The sequence below is a fragment of the Oncorhynchus clarkii genome, chromosome 25, assembly GCF_045791955.1.
Source record: "Oncorhynchus clarkii lewisi isolate Uvic-CL-2024 chromosome 25, UVic_Ocla_1.0, whole genome shotgun sequence".
NCBI classification, from domain to species: domain Eukaryota; kingdom Metazoa; phylum Chordata; class Actinopteri; order Salmoniformes; family Salmonidae; genus Oncorhynchus; species Oncorhynchus clarkii.
Genome location: NC_092171.1, coordinates 17,918,683 through 17,939,909, shown reverse-complemented (window position 1 = coordinate 17,939,909; position 21,227 = coordinate 17,918,683). Strand labels below are relative to the sequence as shown.

The following is a 21,227-nucleotide window of genomic DNA, read 5'->3' as shown; positions in this document are numbered from 1 at the left end:
GAAAGATTTGTTAGTCTGAAGTCCTAGGTCCTATAGTCAAGTTTTGCCACGGAGTAGTGACAAATTACACACAGTACCCATGCTACATTGCAGCTGCCCAAACAAGTGACTATAGTACACCCCCTTGTGGAACGAAGCGCTAAGGACCAGTAGTGATGTCGAGGTGTTGTTTCCCTAAATTATAATACAATTTCCTATTGCAGCATTAGTGCAGACAAATGCACACATTATTATAAATTATTCCCAACTAAAAAAACAAGTGTTCTGAATGTTTTGATTTATTTTTCTATTTAACAAAAATTCACATGGTAATGCACTACTTCTGAAGAGATTGGAAATACTAGGACTAACTGCAGAGGTGAATTAAATCAATACCGCTTGAAAGGTTTTATCAATAAATTTGCCCAAAAGGTGCCTTGATCGGTTCATATGTTTAATCCAATGCTAAATATATTTTTTTAAGAAAATACATGAAATGTTTTTTAGGGGAAACAGTTTGCTTTGTAGACCTTTACCAAATGACAAACTCAATGAAAAGATAAGTAAAAGCAAATCTAAAATCTGGAAACTTCCAGCCATACACCCAACCGTTGAACATTGGCTTTCACACTAGTCGAACAGACTACAAAACAAACTCATTCCATTACACTGATATGCATTTGCAAAACTCCACTTTTACCAACAAGAGTAAAAAAAGGTGCCATAGATCAGTCACCCCAAACACAACTCACGGAGAACAGCATCTAGAAATTAAAATAAATTAAACCCTGAAAACATAGAGGGGAATGTTTTGGAGTCATACAGTGACTGTCTATTTCCAGATAGGGAGACCTGCATAGTAAAGGGAGCAGTTCTATCAGACTAGAGGTCTATGGGCTTGGTGGCTGACAGCAGTCTGCCATCGTTGAGGGGGTTCCTGGGGGAGCCTCTGTAGCAACACACATCCCTCTCAGCCACCTGCTGCACCACAGACTTCTGACCTTCACCTCCTGGGCTGTTCTTAATGGGTGTGTCACCTTTGGCCTTAGGTTGTACCTTGTTGGTCACGTCACCTAGAGCGCAATTCCTAGGCTTGCGCATGATGCTGGATGTCTTCTTGGGTGGGACAGGAGGAGGGCGGGTTTTTGTGGAGCGGCCCTTGTAATTTGGGAGGCCTCCCGGGTTGTCTGCCTGGCACTGGTAAGGCTGAAGCTGAGCCCCAGCAGACAGGCCACTCTCCAGGCTGACAGCCTTCCCCACAGGGGTAGGGGTGTCCTGGGCCCGGCTGGAGGTGTTCCCAACCACTGCAGGCCTCCTGTCCACCAGTAGAGAGTTGATCCTGCGGACAGACTGGCGCACGGGGGTACGCTGGAACTTGAGAGGGGACCTGACTGCTTTGGCCTGTGATTTAGGTGAATACAGGACGAGCTTGTTGAAGCGCTGGATGTGGTCTGCCACCCTTATCCTGCGGGTCTCCAGGGTGCCTGGGGAGGGAAGCTCCACCTGCTGATGCTCCTGCCTCTGGGGATGGGTACTGGGCTCTGGGGATGCCACAGCCACATCTACCATTACAGATACTGTACCCATGGGGGGTAGAGGGGTGTTGAGATCCTGAAAGTACTCCAGCCCGGAGGCTCTGTATGGAGTGGTCTGGACCCCAGCAGCCATGCTGCGTGTGAAGTGAGCAGGGCTCTGGATGTCCAGGGCATTGATCAGCCTACTGCAGTTCACTTGGTCAGCCACAGTCTCTGCCTCTCCCTCCACAGATCTGTCACCAGCACACAGCGACTGGTCACAGGCCTTCTCTGACAGACTGCTACTCCCTCCCACTTCAAACAGGGTGCTGTCTATAGACAAGGGAGACAGAGGAACAAACTTGATCTGACCAAATGTGATGTTCTGGTCATCAGCCAGACACCTGTGAGGTGTTGGCATGCTAGAACCCTCTTTGTTTGGTGATGCACCTTTGAGTGTTGAAGATTCAGGAGTTGAATCTGTTTCAGTGTTCTCAGGGTGTGATGCCTTGTCCTCTCCTGAGGGGGCACTGTGGTGTGACTCAGTGAAGGCTCTTTTGATCTTGAGTAAGGTGGGCCCGGTCTGGGACTGGCTGAACGAGCCCTCACTCTCCAGGCTCTCAGCGCTGGAGCCACAGCACAGCTTCTTGGGGAAGCTGGCCACCATGGGGGGCTTGGCCACCACGATGGCAGGCTCAGAGTAGTAGTTGTTGTTCAGGCACATGTTCATGGGTGTGTCGGTGAAGGAGCCCCCGCCCAAGAGAAGACCCTCGTCGGGGGTCTCCCCGCTCCAGGACGTCCGGAGGGCACTGCCGTCGTCACACTGGGGGGTCAGCAGGTTGTCCTCTGACTTACTGTAGAACTTGGAGCCTGTTGAGTACAGTGGGCAGTAGCAGACAGCGCTTCCCTCAAGGGATAACGTATAACACAAACACTGATCCATTTCATGCATTACTTTAACTCTTAGCACATTAATTATGAAAGTACATTTTGAATGTTAGTTTTTAAAATATGGACTCACCATTCGACGAGCTCTTGTTTCGCAATACAGTCGGGCTAAATTCGGCATCTTTGGTGAAACGAAAACTGGTGGTGCTCTCTTGAGTGGCAAGTCGCCAACCAATGGACTCTGAACCCTCTTTCTGAATCGCCAGCATGGAATGAGAAATGACATTGTTGGGATGGAAGCATCTAGATGTAGCCGTGCACTAGAACGTGGTTTAGATGTATGACTGATGGATTGGAATTTAAGGGTCTTTGGAGTATGGTAAAAAGTTACTCTGAAGAAATGTTTTGGTCAATGTTTTATTAAATTGCAATTATACATCATTATGACGCACTATAAAATGACTGTCGTACCTAAACCAGGTTACAGTTCCGTTTATGTAAATATAATATTTGGTTAATATATTAAATGTTTTAAAAGTCTTAACATTAAGATTTCACAAATCTAAAATAATATTTAATATCCTAGCATTGAGAGTATAAACATCTTGGTTCACTAGTTAATCAGTATAAACATTCCATCAAATGTTACAGAACAGTCATGCAGAAATAACGGTATTCTCGTCATGTAAACAATGTTGTTTGATTTATAGGAAAAATTCATAATAATCTCTTAAAATTATTAAACCACCATGCATTATTGAAACTAAACATGAATATGCTAAAACTGCCATAAATCGACAGACAAAATGTAAGTAGTTAATCCAAAGTTTTAAGCTAAAAATAAAACCTACAAATATTAGAAATAAGTGCTTCCGTGCTAAATTGTACCTTACAATTGCACCCTAATGCATAACTGTTCATTATTTATATTTGATTAGTACAATTAAAGTCAATAGGCAAACAGGGGTCATCAAGGCTGGGATTGAGAGCAGGCTTTCCCTCCAATTTGAGGACCATATAATCAGTGTGAGGTCATACATGGGTATCTAAACTTACAGGGTCTCTGCTGCTCTTGCCCAGGCTGAAGCGCAGGCGCAGGGACTTACAAACGTTTTCTTTCTTGGTGACCTTGGGAGAGAAGCAACCAGCTTTCCCTGACTCCACTCTGAAAAACAGACAAGAACATGTGAGCATACCGTTTCAACCATTGTCAAGTTAGACATATTATACATAATTACATACAAATATTCAAGAAGGTTAGTGCGTTTCAGATCGTTATCAGTTTGAATGCAGGAACAGGATGCATCGTCATTACCACATAGGATTGGGAAATAGCCTTTGATAAACCACATGCATGTATGTACCGGTTGACAACATGCCGGTGACTCAGTCGTTTGCTCTTTCTCCTTGCAGAGCTGGCACACTGCCTGCTGGACCTCCCAATTGAGGACAATGCATTCTGGGAGGAGTTCAGGGATTCCGAAGCACTGGGGTCCATGTATCCTGAACAACAGGAACGAAGGGGAACACTCAGCACACACTCTTTTTAGTCTTCTTATAAATAAAATTTACGTCACCCATTTTGATTATATAGGGCCGCGTTACCTGGTACAGGAGTAGAGCTTCCACCAAACAGAGCATTAGGTAGTAACTCTAAAACAAGGTTCTTTTTGATGGATCTCCGTTTCTTGCTGGAGCCATAACTTTGACCAGATTCCAAAGGAAGTTTTCTCTTGGAGTTGGGAGTAATTATCACAGGAGTTGAAGAAAAAACTGGGGAAAATCATGAGTGAATTTAGGTTTATGTTCCCCAAGTTTCCCAATGAAAATGATTCAGAACAGTCAACTGAAATAATTTGCGGGGATTCTGGATTTGCATTGATGGAGAATATTAAAGCCAATGGACAAGCACACAGGCAACGAGTAGGCAAGGCAAAGAGTAGGCAAGACAATTTGGGCAAGCATCAAATCATTTAACGTAATAGGAAAAAAATGCTAACAAGACAGACAGCATTGCTACTCATTCACTACATATGAGCAAATGAAAACAATCTGCGATCAAATTGTAATTAAGAGTTTCTTAATTTCTGTGAAAGTCAAGCAGCTGATTCCTTGTTGTAAACTGGATGAGATGAATATGTGTTAGAGCTATGGGGGTATGCTCTCATTTGACGGCAGGAGGCGTGACCTAACCTGAATAAATACCTACCATATCCGTCTGACTGGGGAGTATTTGTGGGTGTTCTATTTGTTTTTAACTTATTCCGAGCTCCATTGACCATATCTGAAATGCGAGACAAAACATTCCAGATTTGGAAATTCAATAGAGCTTTACTGAGAAAGCGATAAGCCTACAGCACTGGATAATTTCAATGACCAAATTCTATACAGAATAAATGTATTCTACATCAAGCAATGTCCTGCCCAGTTTTTCCAGTGTATCTGACCTCCTAAACTGCGCCTGTGTCTCCTCTTGGTCCCAGAGTTTGTGTCTAACTCCTCTAATCCATCTAGAGTAGGGGAGAGAACAGCAGCCTCGCAGCCCAGCATGGCTGGAATCTTCTCCATGATGAACTGAGGTACCACACCTACCACAGAGACACATTTAGAAACTGTGAGCTATAAACATTTACTTTTAAATATCACATTTAATCCCCAGTTGATTAGTGACACTACAACAACAAAGCTTGAAGTGTTACCGAAATCCAGAGCATGTTCTATAAGGCAGTAGACCACGGCTGCCTGTTGCTTGAGGCGTTTCTCTGTGCTGGCGTTCATCTTGTCTGTCCCGTCTCCAGCGTGCAGGAGGTTGGGAGCCAGGATCACAGACAGGTTACTGCTGTCCATCTTATTCACACCACTTCTGAGACAAAGCAAAACCAGGGTGGGAAAGAATGATTGCCCCAGTTCAAAACGGTACAGATATACTATTTAATTACGAGACAAACTTGTGAAATTGTACCTCTGAGAGACTTTGTGGAGGAAGGCAAAGAAGTAATGTAGGATGCTCATGTTTCTGTCAGGCAGCACACAGGACAGCAGCAGGGTGGCAGAGGTCCTCTCCTCCTCTGTGGGCAGCTGCTGGGCCTTGAGGAAGGCATCATGCAGCTCTGTGGGCAGAACAGGATCTGGTAGCTCCCTGAAGAACTGCTTGACCAGGCCAGCAACATCACACGGCAGGGCAGTGGACAGGCACTCCTCACCCTTATCCAACTTCGCCTACCCAGACAAAAACAAACAATGATGCCCTGTGTTTAACTATCCCAGCAGCCAGGGCCTCCCTATTCATATCAAGGTCAACTGCAGCAGGGTCAAGCTCCAGCCATCACTCACCCTGAGTGCTTTCAGGCGGACAATGGAACCAGACTTTCTGAACAAACCCTCTGTATCCACATGTTCCAGCAGACTTGTGCACGCATCCATGAGAAAACTGGGAAAGCAAGGGGATGGGAGAAACAGACCATGAAAAGGACAAATAATTTGACTAACACACACAAAGAAGACAACAAAATATTGAGTTAAAAAGAAGTAGAAGTTCTAGCTAAGACAGGTGTTTATCTTACCACGGTACACTGCCATTCTCCACACTGTACTGCGGAAGGCTCTCCAGCGGTACACCAAACACTTTCACCTGGAAAAACAAATGTCATTATTTCCACTTCATGTTTGATTTCAATAAGGAAGGCTTTGCACGGCACCTGGTTTAATCCTCCTATATAGGCCTAACTCACTAATATACTTCAATTTGGTACCCCATCAATCAAACCACACCACAGAAATATCTGTGAAAGGGCACTCAAGTCTTTACATGTGAATCGTCCCTACTCAGCAGAAGGCAATGACAACTGGTTTAGAACGGTTACGCATTCCATTGCCCAAGGCGGTAGTTTATAACTCATCACCTGATCAAATACAGGCTAGCTGTATGTTGTGCCTGCCAAGTGCCAAACAGTTCTCTTAAGTATTTTAGAGGGAGAGACTAGAAAACAAGTGCTTCAATGTGCTTTTGAAAAACAACAGCCTATAGCCTACCACAGCCCTGTGCCATTTATTTAATAGATTTCCTGCCAGTACATTTGAGAGAATGTGTGAGTTAAATGGACAAAACCAATTGCCTTAAATCAAATTAGTCTACCTGCCAAAGGCAAGCATTCCTTGAGCCACTCTCTCATCACCAAGCTCAATAAAACAACTATTATGTATGCTATTATGTATGCCTCTTTAGGAATTTGTTATAACAGGGCAGAATGACCCAAATGTGTCTTCTATTGTCATTTTTTTGACTCACATTTAAGACAAGGAACAATTCACTTAGCTAAATACATACATCTTAGATAGCTATGGCTAGTCCACCCCTTAACACCATTACTTGTTGGGGAGTGAACCTCCAACTCAGTTCTGGCTGACAGACTAGCCCATGATCACGACATGTAGTTCCATTTCATTACATATAAGAGTCATTGGACAAAGACATTCTTTACGGGTCCATTTTTAAGATCCCTGATGCTCGGGTTGAACATAAACATGCATCACTTGTGGTAGGGATTTGGAAGCATAAGGACCTTATCATTCATATCAGAGAGAAATAATTTCCCAAAAGGTTAAATTGATAGACACCTTTATAGGGTTAGTGTTCGCACGCAGCCATGATACGAAAGTAAAGTGCTTTGTGTTTCTAGAAACCTATTACACTGAGAATCAAATCCAATCTACGTTTGTCACGTGCGCCGAATACAACATTTATTCGATTCACGTTTAGATTGAGTATTTGGCTGCCAGAGTCAGTCTACCTCTGAACATAACACAAGGTCCTTGGACCTTAAGGAGTAACGGTAACATTACACTCAGTAAGAGTACATCTTGGGCTAGCAGACAGACTAACATTAATCCAACAATGAAAGTGAATTACAATGATAGGCTTAACAAATGGGGTTGGGTGAAAGTTACCTCTTGACAATTCTAGGCAGAATTCTGCCTTCTTCCTACAGTTCTCAGCCATCATTATATGCTGACCAGACCGGACACATAATGCGTCTGGTCTGCGTCACAAAATAAATTTAGAAATCCATGTTATCACGTTGCCAATGGCTAAAATAGAAGTCATTCCTATTTCTGACGCAGATTGCACTGCAAGTCCTGCCTCTCCCATCTCCTCATTGGTTTATAGAAGCAGGTACCCACGAGCCATCTCCTCATTGGTTTATAGAAGCAGGTACCCACGAGCCATCTCCTCATTGGTTATACCCACGTGGGTGATTGAAAGGCGAAATGTTTTGCACGTCGTTGTGATAAAAGTGTAGATGCCAATCACCATATAGGTTCAAAGATGAAAAGGCTTGGAAGGAGGAGAGATGACTAAACGATTCGGTTGGCCGTTTTATGTGTGGATTAATTGTCGGAGTAGAAGATCTTGTTATTTTACCTGAAATGCACAACTCAATGTTGTGTGTGTGGGGGGGCAAAATTAATGTATGCACGATAGCGCACGCGCGCAGCCGGTTTGGGTTCCGTAGCCTCGCCCACGACTGCCTCACATGAACAACAATCCGAACGATGTGTTTTATAAATCACTAGCAATACGGCTTTCGAAAGATATGGCCGTTCTCTTTGATCAGCTTGGAATAATGTTTCAAATAAAAAAGATACACTTACTGTACTGCAGCAGTTTTGCACAGATAAATACAGTTGTGGGTGCCTCCATCCAACAAAACTACACTTCTGTTTCACTCCCAGAGTTACTGTAACGTTACGCTTACACAGGTGTTCAGAGGATGCTAGATAGCTCATTAGCACAGGTGGTTGCATCTTGTTTTCCATAAACTTGCAATGTAACATGATGTGTGGAAACACTAACAAGGTGTGTATCAATGTAACATGATGTGTGGAAACACTAACAAGGTGTGTATCAATGTAACCTTGTTATATAATATATATTTCTCGCTGATATGAAAGGTCATTTTTCTTCCAAAACTGTACCGCAAGCGATGCATGTTAATGTTCAACCCGAGCGTCGGGGATCGTAGCAAAAAAAACAACTAACTTCAGAAGACGCCTTCATACAATGACTTGTGTCATGTAATGGAACTGTGAGCCGAATGATGCAAATTAGTCAGGCAGGATGTTTCACAAACAAGGAATTTATCTAGCCGACTAATCTAGCTTGCAAACTAAACAAAACAGACTTACCGAATAGCTAACTGTCAACTTGCAGCTGGTGTGAGCTTTGTTTTTATTCCAATTCTTCGTCTTTATCCCATAAGCAGCACGAAGGTGTAGCACAACAGCCAGGCGCATCACATTTCTTTCAATGATCTTCATCTTTCACTTTAACAATGACTTCTACTGTGCCTTCTTAAAATGTTCAACACGGCTACCAATTTACCTAGCCAACTAGCAGATCATCTATGCGTATCCTTCTCTAACGTTAGCATAACAGCTAGCTAAAAGTGCCTAGCTAACTATCCCACGTCCGCACTTCCCTTCCTTTCAATCAGCAACAACTCTGTGTACGCGCTTCTTCTCATTCAAAACAATCCATCTAACGTTAATTTGACAAACCAAATCCTTCGACACAACCTGCAACTAGCTAGGTCGACCATCAAATAAAAACAACCGCTGTGCCAACTATCCAGTCCCAGCAGAATCGACCCTGTTAGGCGCTATCATTATTGTGTAGCAAGCCCACGTTCGCCACTGTTAACAGTTAGCTAGCCTGCTGTAGCTAACGTTAGAAAGTTAGCTAGCTCAATAACGATTATCATAGCTGTACTAGCTAATTTATAGTACAGTATGGCTAAATCTATATTCTACTATTTACTTGAATACATGTGTCGAAAACGATATGACTATTATCTTGTTTTTATCTAATCTTAATTGCCCTTGCTAGCTACATTGCTTGCAGACTACGCTTCCCTAAAATATTTTTTCTAATCTTTCAAACGGCAGCGCTTCTACATATTGCGCTCTGATTGGCTAGAATGGGTTCAAAAATCAAGACCCACACAAAGGAAATGCAGATGCCTTTACAAGTGCCTGTTGAGCAGCTACTGTACCTATACCAGTCTCAGACTGTGCATTGAATATCCCTAAAATAGTTAAATATGTAGATTGTCCAAATTATGCAATTTAAAAAAACAGCCAACAGCTTGAATGCTAGACTCAAGATAGGCTACTGTAAAGTTTAGAAACTGGGCCAGAAATTTGTGGAGACATATCTAATATGATCTAATGGCAAGTAAAATATGAATATCAACAATACTGTAAAAATGTTATATTCATGTTTTAAATTAAAACTTCTATGTGCTTTTACATTTGAATAAAAGATAGATCTACAAGTTGTTCTATGGCATCTTAATAGGCCTATATCATAATTACATTTTAGTCATTTAGCAGATACTCTTGATCAATTTATGTAGGTTAAGTGCCTTGCTCAAGGGAATATTGACAGATTTTTCACCTAGTTGGCTCGGGGATTCGATCCAGCAACCTTTCAATTACTGGCCCAACACTCTCCCGCTAGGCTACCTGCCACCCTACAATGCAGAAAAGTGTCAAAACAAATGTGTTGTTACAAGGATCTAATTTTATTACAACATGTATATACAGTAAATGACACATTACAAATGTATGGGTGAAGAGGGTTGACTGTTTAGAAGCACTTCCTGTGAACAATGGAGGGGCCTGCCTCATCGTACTCCTGCTTGCTGATCCACATGGCCTGGAAGGTGGATAGGGAAGCCAGGATGGAGCCACCGATCCAGACAGAGTACTTACGCTCAGGGGGAGCAATGATCTAGAAGATGAACATAGTACAGAGAATTGCTTAGTTTCATGTAGACTCACTGCAAATGCATACCTGAACATTTCAATTAACTTGATGGTTGACATCCAGAAGGTTAATATGGTGGGATTGTCCCTCACCTTGATCTTCATGGTGCTGGGGGCCAGCGCTGTGATCTCCTTCTGCATACGGTCAGCAATACCAGGGTACATGGTGGTACCACCAGACAGCACATTGTTGGCATACAGGTCCTTACGGATGTCAATGTCACACTTCATGATGCTGTTGTAGGCGGTCTCATGGATACCAGCGGACTCCATACCTGATAGAAGATATTACAGACGTCCATTAATTGACACAGAACACACAATTTTGTTGTTGTAATAGCATTTTGTAATGCAACCATAACGTATAATGCATAAGCATGCCTCACCAATGAAGGAAGGCTGGAAGAGGGTCTCTGGGCAACGGAAACGCTCATTACCAATGGTAATGACCTGACCGTCGGGAAGCTCGTAGCTCTTCTCCAGGGAGGAGGAGGAGGCAGCAGTGGCCATCTCATTCTCGAAGTCCAGGGCGACATAGCACAGCTTCTCCTTGATGTCACGCACAATCTCACGCTCAGCTGAGGGGGGCAATTTTACAGGATGACATGAAGAACTTTCACACAACTGCACAGCAAGAGATTGCTGTAATCACACAGAAATGACAATAATCTAAAAAATGAGGCATAACCTCATTGACAGTTAGCTCTCCTACACATCCTTACCGGTGGTCACGAAAGAGTAGCCACGCTCTGTCAGGATCTTCATCAGGTAGTCAGTCAGATCACGACCAGCCAGATCCAGACGCATGATGGCATGGGGAAGAGCATAACCCTCATAGATGGGGACGTTGTGGGTCACACCATCACCAGAGTCCAGCACAATGCCTATAGGGAGCAGACAAGGCACATTAGTGAGTCAGACAGACACGACTGACAGAGGAATGGCCGGTTGTCATATGGGATTAATTCCAAGCATTTGTCACATCATAAACTAACAATGCCGCTGACATCAATGGCAGGTGTGCCACATACCCTTCTAAACAGTGTTTAATACGTCCTTCGACAACCAGGGCACAATTCATCTAGCTGTCTCTGACAACTAAACAGCACACTTATTCAACATATTGTAACATGTGCATCAACTTGGTTTGAGTTGTCTCCTGTTGTCATATTGACCACTAATGTGTGACAGCAAACTACATATTGTATCAGTAATATAGCAACTACCCATGGTTGATATTGGTACATATAAGATGCAGTGTCCTGGAATACTGACCTGTGGTACGACCAGAGGCGTACAAGGACAGGACAGCCTGGATGGCCACATACATAGCGGGAACGTTGAAGGTCTCAAACATGATCTATAACACAATAATAAGGGAGATATTTCCAAAGTTTGCTTGACGGTTAACCATAGCATTGCTTCTAACAGATAACCTGGATTTGATGTGGGGGAATAAAGGAGTTACAAGTACCTGGGTCATCTTCTCTCGGTTGGCCTTGGGGTTCAGGGGAGCCTCTGTCAACAGGGTGGGGTGCTCCTCAGGGGCAACACGCAGCTCATTGTAGAAGGTGTGGTGCCAGATCTGCAAGAATACGAGAGAGTTGAAGTTCTCTGTTTATTATGTTGTTATGCTGCATGTATTTACTTCTAGTCTTGTGCCAAAATCAATACCAAGACTCTGATGTCAGTGCAAGATGTTGTAATCTAGGACCCACCTTCTCCATATCGTCCCAGTTAGTGATGATTCCATGCTCGATGGGGTACTTCAGAGTCAGGATACCCCTCTTGCTCTGAGCCTCATCACCTACGTAGCTGTCCTTCTGACCCATACCCACCATCACACCCTGGAGAAGAGAAAAGAGAGTTTAGGAATTACACTATAATCATCAGAGCCTACATGACAGATGGCACAGCAACATACTGCACTCTTTTTGACACAGTTTGACACCCCTCCCTTAAAAAGACAGGATCTATACCAGCCCCAGTTACGTCGTGGTAGTTTTTCCTAAGTACAATACCTGGTGGCGGGGCCTTCCCACAATGGAAGGGAAGACAGCACGGGGAGCGTCATCTCCGGCAAATCCAGCCTTGACCAAGCCAGAGCCATTGTCACACACAAGGGCGGTAGTCTCGTCATCGTCACACATGGTTAGGCTTTACTGGTATGGTCTGTGGGTGACAGAGAGATATAGGGTTGAGAATGAGTAGTGGAAACAGCTGTAACCCCCCCAACCATTGATTGCATTTCAAGCAGTCTTTCCTAACTGTTTTTTGTTTACAACCACAGACTGTATTACTGTATTGACATGGAAAATGTCTCCATGCAAATCCAGGTTTTTCAATATCCTGCATTTTTGTGTCTTTTGGAAGATAATATACTGCTCTCTCTTTCATACAATGGTTAATATAGTTGTATTTATTTTACTACTGCAGTGCAATTTTTACAACTTGTCTTATAACTATTTTGGTGGCAGGTAGTGTAGTGGTTAAGAGCATTGGGCTGGTTCGAATCCCCGAGCCAACTAGGTGAAAAATCTTGCCCTTGAGCAAGGCACTTTACCCCAATTGCTCCTGTAAGTCACTCTGGAAGAAGATCTGATAAATGACTAAATTGTATTTTGAAAATGTTATCAATTCCTTGTATTTAAAATAGCAGCTATCTATAGAATCCTAACCAATGTATGCTTTAAAAAATTTATATACAAGCTTGTTATGAAGTTACTGATACTCATTGGTGCAACTTTGGTTTTAGAAGTGTGGAGGACATAATTATAATAAATCTTTTTAGTTGGATGAACACTGCAAACCGCCTACCCGACCGTTCGGAGGTGTCCGCATGGTCCTAAAGCACAGAGATGTGTTGTTTTGTATCACATTCCAATGATACAACTGGGGGACGGCAAAAATGCAATTCCAGAATGAATGTGATGGGGGGGGCATGTTCCCCCCCCCATCCCCAGTGAAAGTTGTGCCCCTACCGATACTGTATCTCAGCTGTCATGATGGTTCTTAGGACATTTTAGGGCCATAGAGGTAGCTCCAAAAGGGCCATACCATTAGCAACAGCAGGCAAGACAAGCTATCTATTTTAAGCTCCACACCCTGGCTGCTACAAACACAGCTTAGACATTGTGCCACATTGACCTCCATGGACACCTATCTGGAGCTATTTCAGGCATGGGAGAGTTGGAGCCAACCCAGAGAGCAGCTGTTGGCACATTGTAACACCTCTGTTTACAGCATGGCTCCTTACCCCATCTCCATATAATGGCTTCATTTATTAGACACTTTTAGATGTACCTGACCAGACCAGCATTGATCAGTGTACCGGTAACTGTTTACTAAGTTATTACACAATAATTACCTGCACCCTCCTTACCTGCACAATCAGCTCATGATAAGTAATGTATCATTCACAAATCTCTGAATAGAATGTTGCTTATTATTTTGGAGCGATACCATCAATTCATTCCAATAAGCAGTGACTTCAGTTTAAAGTGTACTTCTAGTTCATTCCTCAATAAAGCTACAAAGAATTCATCCTGGTAAAAAACTACATCCAATGTCAGAGACCAGCTCTGTCTGGTCAGTGCCAGGTCAAGATGTACTCAAATAACCAAAAAGTGGACTCCCAGTCCCGACAAAGTCGGATGTTTTCCATAGAAATAAGTAGTAATAATATGCAAGTAATATGCACTCACCAAGTTGTATTGCAAGACTGATGCTTCCACTGGGACAAAGGGCGAGAGTGAGAGGACCCCTTAAATAAGAGCAGGTCTGGGGATCAGGGGCGGAGCCTGGAGTTCACATAAGTCCAAATAAGAGCAGCTAGAAAAAAGAAAACAACATTAGAAGTAAATGTATGTGAGCAGGTGGGATGAGACTCCTCAAAATGATGAGATACTTCCTGAAAAATGCCAGACTGATCTGATTTAGAAATAAAATGAGAGAAGTGAAAAGGGAATGTTCTAGAAAAAAGTGAATGTTCTAAAAAAATAAATATATGTCTGGGTGTTATAATGGTATTCTTAATGTCAGGCCATGTTGTTAGGTCAGTTTAAATGGTCTTCTTCATTAAAATACTTCATATACCCTGAGTGGACAAAACATTAGGAACATCTTCCTAATATTGAGTTGCATCCCCTTTTGCCCTCAGAACAGACTCAAATCGTCGGGGCATGGACTCTACAAGGTGTTGAAAGCGTTCCACAGGGATGCTGGCCCACGTTGATTCTGATGCTTCCCACAGTTGTGTCAAGTTGGCTGGATGTCCTTTGGGTGGTGGACCATTCTTGATACACACAGAAAACTGTTGATCGTGAAAAACCCAGCAGCGTTGCAGTTCTGGACACACTCAAACCGGTGCGCCTGGTACCTACTACCATACTTCGTTAAAAGGCAATATTTTGTATTTCCCATTCATCCTCTGAATGGCACACATACAAATCAAATTTATTTATAAAGCCCTTCTTACATCAGCTAATGTCACAAAGTTCTGTACAGAAACCCAGCCTAAAACCCCAAACAGCAAGCAATGCAGGTGTAGAAGCACGGTGGCTAGGAAAAACTCCCTAGAAAGGCAAGAACCTAGAAAGAAACCAAGAGAGGTACGAGGCTATGAGGGGTGGCCAGTCCTCTTCTGGCTGTGCCGGGTGGAGATTATAACAGAACATGGTCAAGATGTTTAAATGTTCATAAATGACCAGCAGGGTCAAATAATAATACACAATCCATGTCTCAATTGTCTCAAGGTTAAAAATCCTTCTTTAACCTGTCTCCTCCCCTTCATCTACACTGATTGAAGTGGATTTAAGAAGTGACATCATTAAGGGGTCATAGCTTTCACCTAGATTCACCTGGTCAGGTTTTCTTCATGTTTTGTACACTGTAGGTTAGCTTTTATTTTACATGTTTTTTTACACAATGATAAAGAGTTCATTTTGAAATAACATTTGAATTTTCAAAGAATTCTGAAAACTGTTGATAAGACAGGATTAAAATAAAGGTTCTGATCAATCATTATTTTTGAGATCACACAAAAAGCTGCATTGGTCATTGTAAATGTAGTTTCATGATGTTGTTTTAAGGACAGAGTTTGTGAGAGAACTGAAAAGCAATTCTGACATTTACTGAAATTGAACTTAATGCAATTATCTCTAAAGAAATATAGAGCAGATGTGTCACAGTGTTTTTATTGACACACATTTGGTGTGGGTGGAGTAGTCAATGGGTGTCTGAGGGAGCAGACACATTATATAAAATCCACTGACTGGTATGAGACACTTATACCATGGCAATATGAGGGCCTTCCTTGCATGCATGGTGGCAAAAAACAGATTTGTGGGCCTTCTTAAGGAGATGAATGAGAGCGGCTCTAGTCCACCAGTCAGTAGAACACTGTATATGTCAGTGGACCAGGCTGCTGTTGGTATGTGGGCTGAGCCCCTAAACATGGTGAACAGCTGAGGGTAATGACAGTCCTGTCCTTCCTCCGAGCTGGCTGTCTGACTGGCCTCCGTCTGCTATGCTGAGCCCTGATTGGCTCAGCTCTCTCCTTTTAGGGTCATGGTGTGTAACAGGTGTCAATCCAGTGGGGTCCCGTCATGTTGAGTTAGCAAACTGAGATCCTTATTTGTCCCACCCCCTTCAACACCCTTTAGGCGGGTCAGACAGGGGGACACTGTGGCGGATGGTTATCTTTGGAGTCTGTTAGATTATATCCATGGCTGGATTATATGAGAGCATTTTTCTCCTCTAGGCTGTCCCACTGGATGTTAGGCCTGCCTATTTATAGGTGTTACTTTGTCGCTATTTCTCCACAGATAGATAGGTGCTGGATGCTATGGGTTAGGATTCCATTGCAGTCCAGTTATGTTCTTTTGCCATCCAATGACCAAACCAGCATTGATCACTGATGTTATTGGAGAGATAATTTTTAGAATCTCACACAACTCAATGTCACACAGCTTGTTCTGAGCACAGGCATATCTTTGAACTCTCATCACACCCAGAGCCTTTTACACCAATAGCCTATACCATTGAATATCTATTCCAAAATAATTTATTCAGAATATTTTTTTTAAAATTATGTACTATTATCCTAATTTGTCATGTAGTAAAAGTCTTGGTCTGTTTTCCCTACTCATCCACTCTGCTTCCTCATCACCATCATCCAGTATTTAATTTTCTTTATTTAACTAGGCAAGTCAGTTAAAAACACATTCTTATTTACAATGATGGCCTACCCCGGTCAAACCCTCCCCTAACCAAGACGATGCTGGGCCAGTTGTGCGCCGCCCTATGGGACTCCCGATCACAGCCAGTTGTGATACAGCCCGGGATCAAACCAGGGATCGAACCAGGGTCTATACTGACGCCTCTAGCACTTGAACCAGGAATTATTGTCCTTGATAATGAAACAACAAATTCGGGCAATTAAGACAATAAAGCTATCAGGTGGACATATGTTTGTAGTGAATGGGATTGCATAGATTCGTTGCAGGAAATATAATTTATCTGCACTCTTGTTTTCTTTAGATGAACATTACTGCCATCTACAGTTGTCTTTTGGAACAGTTAAGTAATGATGTTACATGTCTGTGATAGCAAGTGATGCCATGTTCCAGCCAAAGATGGTGGATAAATGAAGATGTCTCACCGGCCTTTTTGCATTATTGATGTTTAATGAAGAAGTTCTCCACGACCCATGTAAATCTGGGATATATGAGATTTGTGGTGCAAGCTTATGTACAAAAGCCACTTCAATGCCATTAATCTAAAAAGTTTGGCCACGTGTCAAGTGTTTGCAAACGGAATATCGTTTAAGAGTCTGAGGATGCACGGTGTTGCAATTATGATGGGAATCACGTTCCAGTTCCCTGAGTGCCCTGTTAAGGTGAAAGAGGTCAAAGTAGCAAGGTTCAGGGCTGTCGAGAAGCTCTCCTATGCAGAGGCAGTGAAAATTGTTGAAGCATCAAGTAGAGATGATGAAGCTATGGCAGTGGATGATACCCAACAGTCTGTCGATGTCAGTCAGATGAGAGATCCTGAAATATTAATTGTGAAGAAGGTTGATTTTATTGCACAGGTGATTAATTGTACAGAATAAATTAACAAAAAATGTAAGAAACTGGAAATCACTGTGAAAGTGGCTAAAATGTTCTTGGATCGCCAGAATTTCCCAGCTGAATCATTGCATGGAACGGTGGCAGGCCTGATTACCAGCGATGATGAGTCAGCCTACAGGGAGGAGGTCAGTAACCCGACAGTATGGTGCAACAACCTCTCCCTCAATGTCAACAAAACCAAGGAGCTGATCGTGGGGCAGCACTGGAGCAGTTAGACAGCTTCAAGTTCCTCGGTGTCCAAATCACTAAAGACTTAAAATGGTCCAAACACACACGCACAGTCGTGAAGAAGGAGTGACGGTGCCTCTTCTCTCAGGGGGTTGAAAAAGTTTTGCATGGGCCCTCAAACCCTGAAAAGGTTCTACAGCTGTACCATTGAGAGCATATTGACTGGCTGCATCACTGCTTGGTATGGCAATAGCACGGCCCTCGATAGCATGGTGCTACAGCGGGTTGTGCAGACAGCCCCCGAGCTCCCTGCCATCCAGGACCTCTATATCGAGACGATGTGAAAAGAAGACCCCAACCACCCAAGCCATAGACTATTTTCTCTGCTGCTGCACGGCAAGGGGTACCGGTGCATCAAGTCTGACACCAACAGACTCTTGAATAGCTCCTATCCCCAAGCAATACGACTGATAAGTAGCTAACAAAATGGCTACACAGACTGAGTTTACCTTGTATCTTTATTTACCTTTAATTTCAATATTTGCACTGTCTCTATGCACACTCACTCGCCCTACACACTCACACACACTGTCACTCCAACACACACACACTGTCACTCCAACATGCACACAAACACTCACTTCATCATCTGCTCACTCACACATAATATGCACATATATTTATACTGACTCTATACACCCGCACTCCCACTCACATGCAAGCTGCTGCTACTCTGTTTATCTTATATCCTGTTGCGTAGTCCCCTTACCCCTATACATATCTACCTCCATCACTCCAGTATCCCTACACATGTAAATATGTTATTGGAACTGATTTTTAAAATATTTCCTGTATATAGTATGCTTACTTTGTGTATTTCCTTTTTTTTTTTTATTTTCCTAGTAAAATGTTGTTATTGATTATTGCATTGTTGGGTTTTGAAAGGCATTTCACTGTACTTGTGCATGTGACATTACAACTTGAAACTTGAATAATGTCTGAAGATGCTTCCCTTCTCAGACTCCATAGCCTGTGTAGAGATCTGAGTACATTTGACTAAGTGAAGGAGTACATTGACTTCTGTTTCGTTAAAAAATATACAGTGAGGGAAAAAAGTATTTGATCCCCTGCTGATTTTGTACGTTTGCCCACTGACAAAGAAATGATCAGTCTATAATTTTAATGGTAGGTTTATTTTAACAGTGAGAGACAGAATAACAACAAAAAAATCCAGAAAAACACATGTCAAAAATGTTAGAAATTGATTTGCATGTTAATGAGGGAAATAAGTATTTGACACCTCTGGAAAACATGACTTAGTACTTTGTGGAAAAAACCCTTGTTGGCAATCAGAGGTCAGATGTTTCTTGTAGTTGGCCACCAGGTTTGCACACATCTCAGGAGGGATTTTGTCCCACTCCTCTTTGCAGATCTTCTCCAAGTCATTAAGGTTTGGAGAGTTTGAAATCTGATTGATTGATTTTCTTCTGTGGACAGGTATCTTTTATACAGGTAACAATCTGAGATTAGGAGCACTCCCTTTAAGAGTGTGCTCCTAATCTCAGCTCGTTACCTGTATAAAAGACACCTGGGAGCCAGAAATCTTTCTGATTGAGAGAGGGTCAAATACTTATTTCCCTCATTAAAATGCAAATCAATTTATAACATTTTTGACATGTGTTTTCTGGATTTTTGTTGTTGTTATTCTGTCTCTCACTGTTCAAATAAACCTACCATTAAAAGTATAGACGGATCATTTCTTTGTCAGTGGGCAAACGTCCAAAACGGCAGGGGATCAAATACTTTTTCCCCCTCAATGTATTTTTTATATATATATATATATATATATATATACACTGCTCAAAAAAATAAAGGGAACACTAAAATAACACATTCTAGATCTGAATGAATGAAATATTCTTATTAAATACTTTTTTCTTTACATAGTTGAATGTGCTGACAACAAAATCATGCAAAAATTATAAATGGAAATCAAATTTATCAACCCATGGAGGTCTGGATTTGGAGTCACACTCAAAATTAAAGTGGAAAACCACACTACAGGCTGATCCAACTTTGATGTAATGTCCTTAAAATATGTCAAAATGAGGCTCAGTAGTGTGTGTGGCCTCCACGTGGCGGATGGTCTCCTGAGGGATCTCCTCCCAGACCTGGACTAAAGCATCCGCCAAATCCTGGACAGTCTGTGGTGCAACGTGGCGTTGGTGGATGGAGCGAGACATGATGTCCCAGATGTGCTCAATTGGATTCAGGTCTGGGGAACGGGCAGGCCAGTCCATAGCATCAATGCCTTCCTCTTGCAGGAACTGCTGACACACTCCAGCCACATGAGGTCTAGCATTGTCTTGCATTAGGAGGAACCCAGGGCCAACCGCACCAGCATATGGTCTCACAAGGGGTCTGAGGATCTCATCTCGGTACCTAATGGCAGTCAGGCTACCTCTGGCAAGCACATGGAGGGCTGTGCGGCCCCCCAAAGAAATGCCACCCCAAACCGGTCATGCAGGAGGATGTTGCAGGCAGCAGAACGTTCTCCACGGCGTCTCCAGACTGTCACATCTGTCACATGTGCTCAGTGTGAACCTGCTTTCATCTGTGAAGAGCACAGGGCGCCAGTGGCGAATTTGCCAATCTTGGTGTTCTCTGGCAAATGCCAAACGCCCTGCACGGTGTTGGGCTGTAAGCACAACCCCCACCTGTGAAGGTCGGGCCCTCATACCACCCTCATGGAGACTGTTTCTGACCGTTTGAGCAGACACATGCACATTTGTGGCCTGCTGGAGGTCATTTTGCAGGGCTCTGGCAGTGCTCCTCCTGATCCTCCTTGCACAAAGGCGGAGGTAGCGGTCCTGCTGCTGGGTTGTCGCCCTCCTACGGCCTCCTCCACGTCTCCTGATGTACTGGCCTGCCTCCTGGTAGCGCCTCCATGCTCTGGACACTACGCTGACCGACACACCAAACCTTCTTGCCACAGCTCGCATTGATGTGCCATCCTGGATGAGCTGCACTACCTGAGGCAGTTGTGTGGGTTGTAGACTCCGTCTCATGCTACCACTAGAGTGAAAGCACCGCCAGCATTAAAAGTGACCAAAACATCAGACAGGAAGCATAGGAACTGAGATGTGGTCTGTGGTTATCACCTGCAGAACCACTCCTTTATTGGGGGTGTCTTGATAATTGCCTATAATTTCCACCTGTTGTCTATTCCATTTGCACAACAGCATGTGGCATTTATTGTCAATCAGTGTTGCTTCCTAAGTGGACAGTTTGATTTCACAGAAGTGTGATTGACTTGGAGTTACATTGTGTTGTTTAAGTGTTCCCTTTATTTTTTTGAGCAGTGTATTTTTTATTCTTTAAGGTATCTTAGTTTTTACCCCAACCTGTAGGTGGCGATAATACATATTTTTGTATGTAGTCCACCAATAAAACCCTTGAAGAAGAACGTTTATTGGTGATGAGGTTGAAATGGGTGTAGGGTTAGCTGGTAAAGAAATTCATACTACAGAATAGTAGGCTGATATACAGCCAATACAGCCAATACAGTAGGTGGCGGCATGCACCATTTGTTTGTGGAGCGCCATGATACCAAAGACGAAGAAGAAGGCCGCCTACCATTACGCTCCGGCCTTTTTTAACGGGGTGGGACTCTCATAGGCGCCAATGCTTAGTTCTTGACAGTATAAGAACCATAAAAATA

The 21,227-nt window shown here is 43.0% G+C and overlaps 3 protein-coding genes across 5 annotated transcripts in view; all 3 read right to left on the bottom strand.

Annotated features, from left to right (window-relative positions):
- The window catches only part of LOC139384057 (dnaJ homolog subfamily C member 17-like), a 491,465-nt gene that overhangs the window by 25,347 nt on the left and 444,891 nt on the right, over positions 1-21,227 (bottom strand). The gene's annotated exons all lie outside the window — the stretch shown is intronic.
- Positions 266-9,309, bottom strand: LOC139384084 (rho GTPase-activating protein 11A-like). Of its 3 annotated transcripts, XM_071128729.1 has the most exons (13): positions 8,568-9,058; positions 5,945-6,012; positions 5,715-5,811; positions 5,344-5,600; positions 5,081-5,244; positions 4,829-4,969; positions 4,591-4,665; positions 3,987-4,154; positions 3,746-3,884; positions 3,438-3,546; positions 2,515-2,635; positions 1,944-2,363; positions 675-1,826 (listed from the first exon to the last, which is right to left on the bottom strand). In XM_071128729.1, the coding sequence occupies exons 1-13, from the start codon at positions 8,697-8,699 to the stop codon at positions 862-864; spliced, it is 2,856 nt and encodes a 951-aa protein (XP_070984830.1). In that variant the 5' UTR covers positions 8,700-9,058; the 3' UTR covers positions 675-861. The 3 variants fall into 3 exon arrangements, with proteins under 3 accessions (XP_070984828.1, XP_070984830.1, XP_070984829.1); XM_071128727.1 differs by having other exon boundaries at positions 266-2,363; positions 8,568-9,309; XM_071128728.1 differs by lacking the exon at positions 4,591-4,665 and having other exon boundaries at positions 675-2,363.
- Positions 9,944-13,990, bottom strand: LOC139384102 (actin, alpha cardiac muscle-like). Its single transcript, XM_071128748.1, has 9 exons — positions 13,913-13,990; positions 12,230-12,380; positions 11,927-12,055; positions 11,683-11,793; positions 11,484-11,568; positions 10,931-11,092; positions 10,595-10,786; positions 10,302-10,483; positions 9,944-10,173 (listed from the first exon to the last, which is right to left on the bottom strand). The coding sequence occupies exons 2-9, from the start codon at positions 12,356-12,358 to the stop codon at positions 10,030-10,032; spliced, it is 1,134 nt and encodes a 377-aa protein (XP_070984849.1). The 5' UTR covers positions 12,359-12,380; positions 13,913-13,990; the 3' UTR covers positions 9,944-10,029.